Raw genomic sequence first — 16,498 nt, 5'->3', positions numbered from 1 at the left:
CCAAAAAGCTGCCAGCTTTTCATGTTCAATTTGAGACCCACTGGAAACATATCGACATGTAAATCTGTTGGTATTTTCTTTAGAAGCATAAAAACCATTATTTTCTATCTTAACTTGAACTCTTGGCCCCAGATTTGCTTCTTTGTTTTTTGCATCTGTTCACCTTCCTCAGAAGACTCCTACTCTTCCTACTCCCAACATCTTCCATTCTTTACCTTCACTATTTTTTTTAAAGCTTTATTTAAACAGCTATATAATGAAAAGAAAACAACATAGGCGATGTTATTACATATCATGAAGTGCAGATTGGTGAGACAGCATCTTACATAGGTCACATTAGCGTAAATTCAGGGTCAAAGTCACATTCATTATTTTTTAACACAGATTTATCTGTTTGCAGTCTCTGGTACTTATATGTAGGCGTCTTCCCATGGTTGCCAAATATTTTCATACTTTTCGGGGAAGCCGCTAGACCAGTAGGTAAGTTATTCTCTAAAACTGATCATTGGAGATGTGACAATATCAACACAAAAAAGTGGACCCCCTTAAAAAATATTGCTTACTAGCACCCCACAAAAATTGGTAATAGTCTGCAACATTAAGTATTTCTGGACAACCAAGTTTTCAGGATCAGTGCCACCATAAAGCAGGGAAAGACTGCTGCTTACAATGGATCAGATCCGATAATTATGCTAATTAAAGGGTAACAAAAACCCTAAAGAAATGTCTTAAAGCACTGAGCTATTTTATCCCTTTCCACAACACGCACTTAAAGTGGACCTGTCACCAAGCCACAAAAATCTGTATAATAAAAGTCCTTTTCAAATTAAACATGAAATCCAATTTCTATTTTTTATTAAAGCATTCATAGCTGTTATAAGCTCATTTAAAAATCTCAGCTGTCAATCAAATATTGTCTGCCACTCCTCTATGCCACGGGCATAGAGGCGGGGCAAACAATTACTTTCACTTTCCATTCAGCACTTCCTAGATGTCACTGCTCTCCACATATTCCCCCGTTCTCTTTACCATTTAAATCTGTAGCCAGGGCATGGGGATGGACATAAGGTCCCCCATTCTGGTGCATAAACAAGATTCTGAGATTATGCAAGGCTTGTCTTAATAACAATGCCCACAAAATGGCTCCTGCCTGCTTGCTATAATTTTGAAATCCCAGACTGAAGGAAACAAGATTCAAATAATTTATATAGTGTAATTAAAGTTCATATTGCTTGACTAATGTGATAAAATAGGATTTTGAATAATTTTTTTTGGTGACGGGTCCCCTTTAAGCTACAGCCCCATGTACCACTTTTTTTTTAATTTTCCACATAACTTGTAATCTTTCTTCTTCAAGCTGAGCAGTGTAGCAAAAGATGCTGGAAGATGTAGTTCTACAGCATTTACTGGGGTACCTGTTGGATGTGCCTGTTCAAACTGATCCCTTACTTCCACCAGAAGAAATCAGCTCTTGTTTCAGATTGTGAAAGGCAGAGTTCCTCTTTCTGGCAGTAAATGGGCTGACCCAGAACATGAGAAGAAGGAACAGTAGCAGATCTGTGGCAGGTAAGTGCACTGCATTATCTCCTATTATTTAAGGAAATATAACATACAGAATATTAATGATAGTATATAATATATAGTTAAGAGATAGTTAAGAAATATATAATTTTACAATTGTTCTGTCCTGCAGTTTTAACAAATTTGATTTGTTGTTATACAATTAGAGGATTTTTAGGTTTTGGTTCTGTAATAAGCACTACAGTATGGGTTTTTGGCATTTTGGGGGTTCAGGGTGCCTTTTGTGAGCCAAACAATTTTCAGGTCCTTTTAGTCCACAGCAATATTACAGATATAGGAAAATATCAAAAATGCAGCCATAGTTTCAAGATTATCTATGGCAGCAAGTAAGTGTTCATCCCAAATATCACTATAACTATCCATCAGGTTTGGGTTTCACAGATATCAATGGGAATAAAATGTCACTCTTCATATCTTACCCTTACTGGGTCCCCATCCAAAGCTTCGGGATCCAACTGGAAGACAAGCCACATAATTTGTAGCTCTACAGGGAAACCACAAGTCTTTAGACTTCTGAGCCATGCTACCGGAATTGTCATTCAAATGCAAAGAACAGTGTCTTCCTGCTGAATTGTGTTTAGTATAGGGCAGTGATCCCCAACCAGTAGCTCGCGAGCAACATGTTACTCACCAAACCCTTGGATGTTGCTCCCAGTGACCTCAAAACAGGAGCTTATTTTTGACTTCCAGGCTTGGAGGCAAGTTTTGGTGCATTAAAACCAGGTGTACTGCCAAACAGAGCCTCCTGTAGGCTGCCAGTCCACATAGGGGCTACCAAATAGCCAATATTTGGCACCCCAGGAAGTTTTTGCATGCCTGTGTTGCTCCTCAACTCTTTTTATTTTTGAATGTGGCTCACTGGTAAAAAAGGTTGGGGACCCCTGGTATAGGGGGATACCTATGCTGCCATAGTTTTATGGTATCTCTCTGTACAGGCGATGAGTATACTTATTGTGCTGTTCCTGCTGAACTGTGTTTAGTACAGAGGAATATCTATGCTGTTGTAGTCTTATGGTATCTCTCTGTGCAGGCTATGAGCAAACTTAGAGGGTGTTCATGCTGAATTGTGATTATTACAGGGGAATACCTATACTGCTATACTTTTATGGTATTTATCTATACAGGCTATGAACAAACTTAATGAGTACATAGAAGGGGAAGTGGCAGAAGAGGATATTCCTTTCCCAAAATGTAGACATGAGCAATGTTTTATAAACATTCAATTTTATTCCAATAAGCACGGCAAAGAATATATCTTATAATATATACTGTATATTTCTACTTATAATTACAAGTGGCCATTGCCATATTGTTTCCCTTAGACACTACAGTATGAGGGTATAGGTTATTGTGTGACCAAAACATTCCTTCCTTCTGTATGTTTGTATTTATACATATGGGAGGGAATATGCTGAATTTGCTTAGCACAGAGGAATACATACATTGTATTGTAATAGCTCTGTGTAAATATACATATATAATGGAAATAAACTGTCTGTTAATACTCATGTAGTGATTAGCTGAACATGAGCTGACCTGTGCACTGCAGTAACACGTAGATGCATATGTGGCCCGGCCCACAGTCCAATTTGTGACACATAGAGAAGCATCAGGTAATGTAATGGGGTAGAGTCCTGACCAATCAGTTTTCAGTATGCAGTCTCTATTTTAACATGCAAATATGGACAAACATGATCCCATACAGACACCAATAACACAAACATATTCATGGAAACAGAACCTACAGTGTTTTGCAACATTGTTACAACATGGATGGCAGGACGTGGCTTGTGCAACCTCAGGTCCTGCGTGGGGCAATAACTGACATGTGGCTTTATCCTGTTTGTTGTCTTTTCTCTGCAGAACCACTTACAGGAACAGTAACACCAAAAATTGAAAGATATCATGTAGTTTTGCCCTGCTCTGGTAAAATTGATCTGTTTGCATCAGAAACACTAATATAGTTCATATAAACAACCTGCTGTGTAGCAATGGCAGAAATTAAAAAAAGGTTATATGGCACAGGATAAATAGTGGATAACAGATAACACCATTATCTTTTACAGACTTTATCTACTATCTGCTGTGTTACCTGAGCATTTCTCCTTTGAATGGCTGACCCCATTTAAACACGCCAGCTTATTTATATAAATAATAATGTCATGTTACAACCTGACTGATGGGTTGAACTCTATGTGAATGGGGTGGAAATGATTAAGACATATGGGTTTGTCGGCAATAAAGACAGGACTCTATTTCAGATTTTGTACTCTTTGCACTGGGGTGGGAGGTTGTTTTTTTGCTTCATTATTGCAAAACTGAGAATACAGAAACACTGAGACAGCTTCACAGTAACAAAGATAGTTAATGACTTTTATGGAGTTTTTACATATATTTTTCTGTAGGCAAGCAGATATTTTTCAATGGTATTTCTGACTAAAGAAGGTAGTATGGCAGCACCAACTCATGCACATAAAATACTTGCACGTGCCCATAGGCCTTACTGAATATTATAGACACATATGGCGAAAGAGCATAAAATTTCCCTTCCAGATCACATTTTAAGTTTCCTCTCAGAACTGTGGTAATATATTGAGGTCAATTAATGAGTACATAGAAGGGGAAGTGGCAGAAGAGGATATTCCTTTCCCAAAATGTAGACATGAGCAATGTTTTATAAACATTCAATTTTATTCCAATAAGCACGGCAAAGAATATATCTTATAATATATACTGTATATTTCTACTTATAATTACAAGTGGCCATTGCCATATTGTTTCCCTTAGACACTACAGTATGAGGGTATAGGTTATTGTGTGACCAAAACATTCCTTCCTTCTGTATGTTTGTATTTATACATATGGGAGGGAATATTTTATTGAATTAATACAAATTCCAGATAAAAACAACCATAAAAAGAAAGTCAATTGAACCCACTAAATGCATGTACAAACGTCATTAAAAGCAATTACAAAAGCACAGTAAATTAATCCAAAGACATTTATTATTTTCTATCATATCATGAAAAGCCAAAATTAACATTCCCTATACAGTAACAATTACCATTCCTTCTGCTTTCCCCAGTGATTGTAAATGCTGACAAAATACCCAAAATAAGGAGCGGTTTCACATTAACACTAGGGATGTAGCGAACTGCCGTTCGCGAACACCGGCAAAAAATGCGAACGTTCGCGGACAGTTCGCGAACTTCGAACACCCGCTAAAATCGTTCGATTCGAACGATCGAAGGATTTTAATCGTTCGATCGAAGGATTTTCATTCGAATCGAACGATCGAAGCCATTCGATTGAATGCTTTTCATTCGATCGAATGCTTACAATCGTTCGAACGAATGGAAATCGTTCGTTTTTTAGCGGTCGAAGGAATTCGAATGGTCGAACGACTTGTATTCGAATCGAACGCGAACTCAAAATGCGAACGTTCCCAAACGTTCGCGAACATTCGGCGGACGCGAACGGTCGAAGTTCGCGCGAACTAGTTTGCAGCAGAATAGTTCGCTACATCCCTAATTAACATTTTCTTTTTAAAACGTTTAAACTTTTTAAAGGGGGAATATAATATGTTTTGTTTGAGCAAAAAAACATTAGGAAACACCTTTTGGAACGTTAATGACCGTGATTGCGTTATTTTTGCCACAACACAGACTTTCATAAAAATGAAAAAAAAACAGGGCAGATTTAATTCAGTGAGAAAAAGGTTTATATTTGAGATGCAATTCAGAAAAACGTATCTCGTGGTTTATCGTGTGAAAACCCTATAGTCTATGGGAAAAATTGGAACTGAATTTCGAGAAAAGTTTTTTCTTCTCAAATTCAATCTCATGAGATACATTTTTCTTACAGAGTTGAATCTGACCCATCATCTGGGGTGAATCCCATTGACTGATTAGATTTCGGCAAATAAATCTTGCCCCTGGGATCTTTTCTTTTTCCTCATCTGATCCTCACAACATTCTGTCTTTTGAAAATCTTTTTCCCTAGACTCTGACCCAGGGCCGCCATAGAAATCATGGGGCCCCGTACAACAATATTTTTGGGGCCCCCTGGGCCCTGTCCCCCAGACCCCAAGCAAAACCACAGATCCCGCCCACTCCACACCACAGTTAAAAGACCACACAGACATCAGCAATAGTTATAAAAAGTTAAAAAGTTATAAAAAGCTATTGATGGGCAGAGCCCCCTTTAAATCTTTTTAAAAAAAACAATGGCGCCAGGAGTCCCCATAAAAGTTTTTCGTTTTTTTTTAAACATTGGCGACAGGGCCCCCCTTACAAGTTAAAAAAAATTGGGGCCCCAGAGAATGTTTTTAAACATTGGTGGCATTGTTTTTAAACATTTTTAAAAAAATAAAAAAAACACACATTGGTGTTCAGTAGAACTGAACTCGTGGCTTCAGGACTTCGGGTCTTTTTGTAGCTTCAGCACTTGGCTTTTCGGGACTTCAGGGGAGGCGGCACGGCTTTGGCGCTGTCAAGGGGGGCCCAGCTATTTCAAAAAGTGCAGCACAGCCAGGCCCTCTTCAGATCCGGTACACTCATACCCCCTGTGCCCCCCTGATGGCGTCCCTGCTCTGACCAGACTGCTGTTTCCCATTATTGGGCTGCATTGCTGCATTTCCCCATTCACCATGTACTCACCCACCAGCCTGCACTCACTCAGTAGCCCTTCCCCCCACCACTGACACCTTCCACTTACTCCTTCATCTCTGTCATTTGCCACACATTCTTCACTCACACTCTCAGCAGTGCTAGTACTGGCAACATGTGGTTTATGTATAAATGTATAAAAAACAATTTTTGTACTCCGGTACCTCAGTGACTAATTCAAGATCATTACCATCCAACAGTCTGGTATCTCACTTCTCTCCCCTCTTCCCAGGGTTTGATAATATTCATAGTCACACTTATGCCATGTTCCAACTCCTCCAGCACTTAACTGGACCATTTTCTTTATGCCCTGCCCCTGAATTTCCCACTAGCAAGGGGAGTATTTTTAGTTATTCTCTCATTAAGGGGCCAATCAGCTCCAGTTTCCACAGGATTTCCTTATCTTTAATGTTGTTAATGATTTTATCAGAGCCCAACACACTGTCCCCCTCCTGCTGCTTTAGATTCTAGCAAAATCTCTATAACTGGAACCCACAATAAATACAATGCTTTATCTTGTCTGCACATACATCACCTTCATTTTCCTTTAGGGTTTCCGCAGCAATAAATTTTGCCAACAGTTTGCGGCCTTCCCTTTGCAGCACTGGGACTGGTCTCTTGGTTGTGGGTTTCTTCTGCTGGTCTGCTGTTGGAAGTGTGGCGAGAACATTCCACCTTCCAGTTTTAGTATTAATCATCTTCTTCCATTTTCATTTTTCTTAGGTTGCAAACCAAGAAACAAGCATGTCCTTTAATTTTGATGGATCCTTCTTTAATGACATTGACTTCAGTGACATTCCTACAGGATTTCCAACTGTTATTTCTGCCCCATGTAAAAGCACATGGGTTATCAACAAATATTTTGTGGTTGTGGTCTATGCTCTTGTGTTCTTTCTCAATGTGGTTGGCAACAGCCTTGTGGTTCTGGTCATCTACAACAACAAGCTGAAAAGATCATCTACTGATGTTTACCTTCTTCATCTGGCCATTGCGGACCTCCTGTTTGCCACTACCTTGCCCTTTTGGGCAGCATATAAAGCCAGCCAGTGGGTGTTTGGAATCTTTATGTGTAAAGCTGTGTCAGTATTACAGGAAGTCAATTTCTACAGTGGTATCCTTCTTCTGGCCTGCATTAGTGTTGACCGATACCTCGCCATTGTCCATGCCACTGAAGCCGTTACACAAAAGCGACACTGGGTCAAGTTCATTTGTCTGGGTATATGGATTTTTTCCCTCGTCGTATCACTTCCAACTCTGTTGTTTCGGACTGTGTTCAAGAGTCCTCGAGATGCATATGTCTGCCATGATAGTATTGGGAATGAAAATACAGAAGACTGGATGATCATCTTGAGGATAGGGAGACACTTGGTAGGCTTCTTCATACCATTGCTGATTATGCTCTTCTGCTATGGATTTACTATTAAAACCCTCTATCAAACCAAGAGCAGCCAAAAGCACAGAGCCATGAAAGTTATCTTTGCAGTTGTTTTGGCCTTCCTGATCTGCTGGTTACCCTACAACCTCACTGTTATTGTAGACTCCCTGATGAGGACCCGATTTATCAATGAGACCTGTGAGAAGCGAGAACATTTAGATGCTGCCCTCTCAACTACTGAAATTTTTGGCTACACGCACAGCTGCATCAACCCCATTCTGTATGCATTTATTGGACAAAAGTTCTGGAACAGTTTCCTAAGAATATTGGCCAGCAAGGGCATTGTTAACAAATCTTTTCTGGCCCGTTATGCTCGTGGGTCTACCTTTTCCTTTGGCTCCACTTCTGGAAACACATCCAACACACTCTAACCAACCTGCCATCATTGTATATATTTGATTTGTTTTTGCATAGCTGCTTCTGGCAACATAAAACTTAATATTAACTAAAAACCTTGAATTGGAAGAACTGCATTCAGTAGTTATTTTAAGACTGTATTTTTAACTCTAGAGCTGATACTAACCACTTTACAATCAAGCTTTACCAGACTTCAAAAGTCCAGCTTCAGCTTCTAAGATATACTCTATTCTGATAATTTCCCATGACCCTTATGCTTCTAGTGATAACTTGGATCAACACTGGTGAATCGCTGAGCTGGGACAGTAATTTCAATATAACAAATACAATAATTCTAGAATGTGTTCTCCTTTAGGCTTGTATGATTACAGATTTAATCATTACACTGGGGTGCATAGAAAGACTGTAGAATACATATTAAGGAATATTATAGCCTAGTACCTTCTCTCAGCTCCATCCTAGACCTCCATTCTCACTTTACTTCCTATCCGCTTGTTCCCTGATCACCGTCCCAGTACACTTTCTCTCCACCCCTTCCTCTCATTTCCTCAGCCTTTTACCTAAATATTCATACCACCCCTCAGCCTCTCCTTGTCTATCTATTCCCCTCTTCACATGGGTAAATAGCTAAGATAGATTTGCTGTGTTTTACAAAAAAAATTATTAATGCCAAGCTGTTATGACTTGTTCTTTGTGTGTAAAAACTTTAGTAGAAATATGAAGTTCATGTTCTTACTTCTTATTACAATGTACTTTCTTCATTTCAGCATGTACTTACTATACACTTCATTCCTGTAAAAAATTCCGTTGCTGAATAAAATTGGATATTCCTGACCTGCTGAAAAAGAGCTGAAGCATATGAATGTAGCATAAGTAATGTGTGGGGGCACAAGCTGAAAGATTATTAGCATTGAGCTTAAAGGGAAAACTTAAAGGGGATCTTCAGTGTAAAATTAAAGTACATGTTATTCTAAGTAACTTTAGAGTATACCGTTTTAAACAGTTTACTATTACATTGATAATTAATCCTCCGATGCCTGGTTTGAAGAGCTAGGGGTGCTTAAGAGTCAATTTTATGGAAGATATTTGTTCCCTTATTTCATGTAATTTTTAGCTATCAGCCGTTTTTACACTGCTAGTATAATGAATTTACAACAACACCACCTACTGGTCATTTTGGCTGACCAAAGTTTAATAGGAACAGATTTATATGGCTGAAATTAAAGTCAGAGTCTAGATATAGTCCATTGTTGATTAAAAAAAAGCCAACCAATGGTTAGACTGATACTCATCATTACTATCATGAAATGTAACTGGTAACAAATTGTTCCAGCATTGTCTGCACAGTTAATTCCGCATGGTTAATATACAATGGGGATTTTAGATATAGATGGGTGTGTTAGTAATCAGCACTGCTGTTGACTGCCACTCACATTAATACTCTATTGAACTGAATGTGTTTAGCCCTTTGAATTGGGGCACAAACAGACTTAAGAATTAGCTGTGATAACAACAACATATGCACGCACACTCATACTTGTCCAGTAAAATTACAAGATATCTGAAATCACAGTTGCAAAGAATAAAGGATGCATCTTGCAATATGTGTTGGGAAATGGATGACTTCAATTCACTACATCCCTTTAACAAACAAATCAAATATTAACTCTTTATACTGCACACCTATAGGGAAGATAGGGCACAGAATGGATTAGTGTTGAGCGGCAGCCCTAAAAACACCTTGAGGGTGAAATGACATAAAATGTCCAAAAGGTAAACACGGACATATTAAACATGTTATAAATGTTATATATATAAATGTATTACCTATGTATAATATGGGTTAATTAATGTACACCAGTAGCTGTAGATGCCATTGCCTGGATAGCCAATTGAACATATAATTAGCAATCTCTACCCACAATTTGGTGTATATACAAAGTATCAGGAGTCTACTGTCCAAGACTCAATTTCCCACAACACCTTGCATCCTCTGTTATTCCGCTTCTTTCCAGGTCTGGCAAATTCAAAGAATGATGGGAATTGGAGTCTTCAGTGGATGAATTGTGGGTGGAGACATGTATATACACAGGTTTGACAAACACGGTAAATTACATTGAAAAAAAGACAAGTACAACTTTTTACTAACTGTCTCTACATAGTGCCATCCGGTTGATTTACATTTTCATGTTGCTTGTTTATTTGGTTATTCTACTCTGTCAAGTAAAGACTTTTTTGCTTCCTTTATCTGGTGCTGGGAGTTACAATTTACAGACAATATGGCTACAGGTTCCACTGTGTACAGGTTAAACTTATATGAAAAGTTAATAATGCCGGGCAAGGCCAGACACGTCGGGCACAGCCGCAGCAGTGCGCAGCCAAGTACGCGCGTGCGTAACCATGCGCAACCAAATACGCACGTGCGTAACCGCGCGCAACCGAGTGTGGTAGTGCGCAAAGCACCTTGACTTCCTTCGCTGTTTCACTTCCAACTCGGACTGTGTTCAAGTAGAATCCTCGAGATGCATATGTCTGCCATGATAGTATTGGGAATGAAAATACAGAAGACTGGATGATCATCTTGAGGATAGGGAGACACTTGGTAGGCTTCTTCATACCATTGCTGATTATGCTCTTCTGCTATGGATTTACTGTTAAAATAAAACCCTCTACCTAACCAAGAGCAGCCATAAGCATCAACCCCATTCTGTATGCATTTATTGGACAAAAGTTCCGGAACAGTTTCCTAAGAATCTTGGCCAGCAAGGGCATTGTTAGCAAAGCTTTTATGGCCCGTTATGCTCGTGGGTCTACCTTTTCTTTTGGCTCCACTTCTGGAGACACATCCACCACACTCTAACCAACCTGCCATCATTGTAAATATTTAATTTGTTTTTGCATGGCTGCTTCTGGCCACATAAAACTTAATATTGACTAAAACCCTAAATTTGACAGGGAAGAACTGCATTCAGTAGTTATTCTAAGACTGTATTATTAGCTCTAGAGCTGATACTATCCCAGACCCGGATTTACAAACTTGCCGCCCCTAGGCCGGCTCTACTCATCGCCCCCGCTCCCCTGCCGGTGCCGTCCCCTTCACTTCCTCTGTCCAGCACTGTTACCTCCACTTCCGGTTTCCCCCTGTCCAGCGATGTCCCCTTGCCTTCCAGGGCCTTTCGCTTTCTGTGCGTGCGAATGCGCATAGCTTAACACTCTGGAACTGTCCTCTTCGCTTCCCCCTGTCCAGCACTGTCGCCTCCACTTCCGCTTCCCCCTGTCCAGCGATGTCCCTCCCCTTCCAGGTGATGTCCTCTTCCCCTTCAGTGTGCGCGCGTGTATGCGCACATCTTAACACTTGGGAACAGCACTGGAGACGGGCGTGAGTCTCCAGTGCTAGTTACTGATACCGGCCCTGAAATTGCGCCGCCCTAGGCCCTGGCCTATGTGGCCTTGCCACAAATCCTGGCCTGTACTATCCGCTTTACAATCAAGCTTTACCAGACGTCAAAAGTCCAGCTTCGGCTTCTATGATATATTCTTATGATTTCCTATGATCCTTACGCTTCTAGTGATAACTAGGACCAACACTGGTGAATCTCTGAGCTGGGACGTTAACTTCAATATAACAAATACAATAATTCTGTAGTGTGTATGATTACAGATATAATCTTAGACTGAGGTGCATTGAAAGATTGTAGAAGATATATTAACCCTTTGCCTGCCAAGCACGTACCCCGTACGTTCTGGCAGGCAAGGACTTTAACTGCCAAGCACGTAACTGGTTATTTTGTTATTTCATTGATTTACACAATTTTTGTGGTTTTATTGCAATTTTATCCCAGCATTATTGTTCTTTATGTATCATTAGTATAGTTTTGCTGTTTGGTGCTTTGTTATAGAACAATATATTTTACTTAGTTTGATCAGCCAGAATATGTGCTTTTCAAAAATATATGGGTTTTCTGGATGTCTTTTTACAGTATGGGGGATCTTACGCAGCTCCGGACTGAGAATTAAAATAGGCCCTGGCATTGCATTTCAGAGGACCCCAGGCTTTCATATTTGGGGTGATTTGTCTTGATACCTAAAAGTATGTGGGAAATACAATGCTGCAGGGTGGAAAGTTTGAGGTGCTTTTTGGAAATATCACCAAAATTGCCAAATTTAGGAAAGGTTTGCGGCTTGGTGCTTTGGAGTAGAAAGACATGCATACCCAATTTGGAATTGGGGGAATGTGAACTTTCTGAAAATATATGGTTTACTGGAGTGAACTTACTTTTTTCTACCTTTGCCCCCCCCAAATCTATGCAGATGTGTTGATTTTGCAGTATCTGGAATTACAGAACTGATAGCTCAAATAGGGTGTCTACATTGTATGCCACATGCTCAGGGTCGGACTGGCCTGCGGGGCACTGGGAAATAACCCAGTGGGCCCCGGCAGTGGTGGGCCCTAAACCTTCTACTTGCATATTTGCACTAGGTGCCAGAGGAACCACCTGCTCTGTACCAATGGGCCCACTCAGTGCCGCTCCACCTCTGCGGGACGGAGTGACCAGTTACCAGGGGCGGCAAAAAGCTGCCTCTGGTAACTTTAAAGGGATACTGTCATGGGAAAATTTTTTTTTTCAAAATGAATCAGTTAATAGTGCTACTCCAGCAGAATTCTGTACTGAAATCCATTTCTGAAAAGAGCAAACAGATATTTTTATATTCAATTTTGAAATCTGACATGGGGCTAGACATTTTGTCAATTTCCCAGCTGCCCCTGGTCATGTGACTTGTGCCTGCACTTTAGGAGAGAAATGCTTTCTGGCAGGCTGCTGTTTTTCCTTCTCAATGTAACTGAATGTGTCTCAGTGGGACATGGGTTTTTACTATTGAGTGTTGTTCTTAGATCTACCAGGCAGCTGTTATCTTGTGTTAGGGAGCTGCTATCTGGTTACCTTCCCATTGTTCTTTTGTTTGGCTGCTGGGGGGGGGAAGAGGGAGGGGGGTGATATCACTCCAACTTGCAGTAGAGCAGTAAAGAAGGATTGAAGTTTATCAGAGCACAAGTCACATGACTTAGGGCAGCTGGGAAATTGACAATATGTCTAGCCCCATGTGAGATTTCAAAATTGAATATAAAAAAATCTGTTTGCTCTTTTGAGAAATGGATTTCAGTGCAGAATCCTGCTGGAGCAGCACTATTAACTAATTAATTTTGAAAAAAACATTTTTTCCCATGACAGTATCCCTTTAAGAACCGAATTTCTGTTTTGAATACGGAAATTTGGCTCTGCTAGTGCAGTGAGCGCAATAGCGCATTTAGGACAAAACGTCTGGCAGGGAAAGGGTTAAAGTATTTGGGCACAAACAGACTTAAGAAGTAGCTGTGATAACAATAACATATGCACGCACACTTCCAGTAAAATTATAAGATATCTGAAATCACAGTTGCAAAGAATAAAGGATGCATCTTGTAATATGTGTTGGGAAATGAATGACTTCAATTCGCTACATCCCTTTAACAAACAAATCAAATATTAACTCTTTATACTGCACACCTACAGGGAAGATAGGGCATAGAATGGATTAGTGTTGAGCCCTAAAACCCCCTTGAGGGTGACAAGACATAAAGGGGCACATTTACTAAGGGTCAAAGTGAATTTTGAATTCAAAAACTTTGAATTTCAAGGTAATTTTTGGGTACTTCGACCATCGAATAGGCCAAATTCGACTTCAACTTCAATTCGAACTGAAAATACTTTGAATATTCACCATTAGAAAATCGAAGTACTGCCTCTTTAAAAAACTTCGACACGTCGCCACCTTAAACCTGCCGAATTGCTATGTTAGCCTATAGGGGACCTCCTAGAACTATAGCCAACATTTGGTTACGTTTTTAGAAGTCAAAGTTTTTTTTTGGAAAATCGTTTGAATCGAAGGATATAATCGTTCGATCGAACGATTTTACTTCGATTGCATATGGCCATATTCGATCAAAATATCAAATATCGTACTACTGCAATTCGATGGTCAAATGTCGAAGTTTTTTCACTTCGAAATTCGACCCTTAGTAAATGTGCCCCAAAGTGTCCAAAAGGTAAACACGGACATTTTAAACATTTGTTATAAATGTTATACAGGTATGGGACCTGTTATCCAGAATGCTCAGGACCTGGGGTTTTCCGGATAACGGAACTTTCCGTAATTTGGGTCTTCATGCCGTAAGTCTACTAGAAATTCATTTAAACATTAAATAAACCCAATAGGCTGGTTTTACTTCCAATAAGGATTAATTATATCTTAGTTGTGATCAAGTACAAGCTACTGTTTTATTATTACAGAGAAAAAGGAAACCATTTTTAAAAATTTGGATTATTTGGATAAAATGGAGTCTATGGGAGACAGCCATTCCGTAATTCGGAGCTTTCTGGATATTGGGTTTCGGGATAAGGAATCCTATACCTGTATATATATATAAATGTATCACCTATGTATTATATAAGTTAATGTACACCAGCAGCTGTAGATGCCATTGCCTGAAAAGCCAATTTAAAGGGGTGGTTCACCTTGAAGTTAACTTTTAGTTATGTTATAAAATGGCCAATTTTAAGCAACTTTTCAATTGGTCTTCATTATTTATATTCTATAGTTTTTTTTTAATGATTTGCCTTATTCTTCTGACTCTTTCCAGCTTTAGATGACCCCATCTAAAAACAAAAGCTCTGAAAAGCTACACATGTATTGTTATTGCTACTTTTTATTACTTCTCTTTCTTTTCAGGCCCTCTCATATTCATATTCCAGTCTCTTATTCAAATCAGTGCACAATTGTTAGAGTAACTCGGACCCTAGCAACCAGATGGCTGAGATTGCAAACTGGAGAGCTGCTGAATAAAAAGCGAAATAACTCAAAAACCACAAATAATAAAAAACAATTGCACTCAGAATATCCCTCTCTACATCATACTAACAGTTCATTTAAAGGTGAACAACCCCTTTAACATATAATTAGCAATCTTTACCCACAATTTGGTGTATATACAAAGTATCAGGAATCTACTGTCCAAGACTCAATTTCCCACAACACCTTGCACACCTCTGTTATTCCTCTTCTTTCCAGGTCTGGCAAATTCAAAGAATGATGGGAATTGGAGTCTTCAGTGGATGAATTGTGGGTGGAGACATGTATATACACAGGTTTCACAGACACTGTCTTTATACATTTTCATGCTGCCTGTTTATTTGGTTATACTACTCCATCAGGTAAAGACTTATTTGCTTCTTTTATCTGTTGGTAGGTGCTGGGAGTTGCAATTAGACTAAATGGCTACAGGTTACACCTATATGAAATGTTAATATCAGTGCCCGGCGGGCCAGGCCAGCCACTTCGGGCCTCGCCGCAGCAGTGCGCAACCGGGGACGCGCGTGCGTAACCAAGGATGCACGTGCGCAACAGAGGATGCAACTGCGCGCAGCCGAGTGTGGTTGTGCGCAAAGCACCTTGACTTCTATCTCTGTATCACTTCCAGCTCTGTTATTTCGGACTGTGTTCAAAGTCGTCGAGATGCATATGTCTGCCATAATAGTATTGGGAATGAAAATACAGAAGACTGGATGATCATCTTGAGGATAGGGAGAGACTTGGTAGGCTTCTTCATACCATTGCTGTTTATGTTTTGGCCTTCCTGGTCTGCTGGTTACCCTACAACCTCACTGTTATTGTAGACTCCCTGATGAGGACCCAATTTATCAATGAGACATGTAAGATGCAAGAACATTTAGATGCTGCCCTTTCAACTACTGACATTTTTGGCTACATGCACAGCTGCATCGACCACATTCTGTATGCATTTATTGGACAAAAGTTGTGCAAAAGATTCCTAAGAATGTTGGCCAGCAAGGGCATTGTTAGCAAATCTTTTCTGGCCCGTTATGCTCGTGGGTCTACCTTTTCCTTTGGCTCCACTTCTGGAGACACATCCACCACACTCTAACCAACCTGCCATCGTTGTCATCATCCCTACACTAAGGTGCATAGAAAGACTGTATTAAGGCATATTACAGCCTAGTAATTCCTCTCAGCTCCATCCTAGACTTCCATTCCCACTTTACTTCCTATCTGCTTGTTCCCTGATCTTCATCCCAGTACACTTTCTCTCCACTCCTTGCTCTCATTTCCTCAGCCTTCTACCTAAATATTCATACCACCCCTCAGCCTCTCCTTGTCTATCTATTCCCTTCTTCACATGGGTAAATAGCTAAGATAGATTTGCTGTGTTTTACAAAAAAAATGTATTAATGCCAAGCTGTTATGACTTGTTCTTTGTGTGTAAAAACTTTAGTAGAAATATGAAGTTCATGTTCTTACTTCTTATTACAATGTACTTTCTTCATTTCAGCATGTACTTACTTTATATTCACTTCATTCCTATAAAAAATTCCATTGCTGAAAAAGAGCTGAAGCATATGAA

The 16,498-nt window shown here is 39.7% G+C and overlaps 1 protein-coding gene and 1 pseudogene across 2 annotated transcripts; both read left to right on the top strand.

The window, feature by feature from the left end:
- The first annotated feature begins 1,441 nt into the window (after positions 1–1,441).
- On the top strand, positions 1,442–8,874 carry cxcr1.S (C-X-C motif chemokine receptor 1 S homeolog). 2 transcript variants are annotated; one of them, XM_041577696.1, is made up of 2 exons: positions 1,442–1,566; positions 6,972–8,874. In XM_041577696.1, exon 2 carries the CDS (start codon positions 6,993–6,995, stop codon positions 8,052–8,054), a length of 1,062 nt encoding a protein of 353 aa, XP_041433630.1. In that variant the 5' UTR covers positions 1,442–1,566; positions 6,972–6,992; the 3' UTR covers positions 8,055–8,874.
- A 928-nt stretch (positions 8,875–9,802) lies between these two features.
- LOC108702248 lies at positions 9,803–16,181 on the top strand (annotated as a pseudogene).
- The last annotated feature ends 317 nt before the right edge of the window (positions 16,182–16,498 follow it).

The sequence above is a fragment of the Xenopus laevis genome, chromosome 9_10S (genome assembly GCF_017654675.1).
Source record: "Xenopus laevis strain J_2021 chromosome 9_10S, Xenopus_laevis_v10.1, whole genome shotgun sequence".
NCBI lineage: Eukaryota > Metazoa > Chordata > Amphibia > Anura > Pipidae > Xenopus > Xenopus laevis.
Note: the sequence above shows the minus strand (reverse complement) of the source record. Positions and strands in the feature narration are given on the sequence as shown.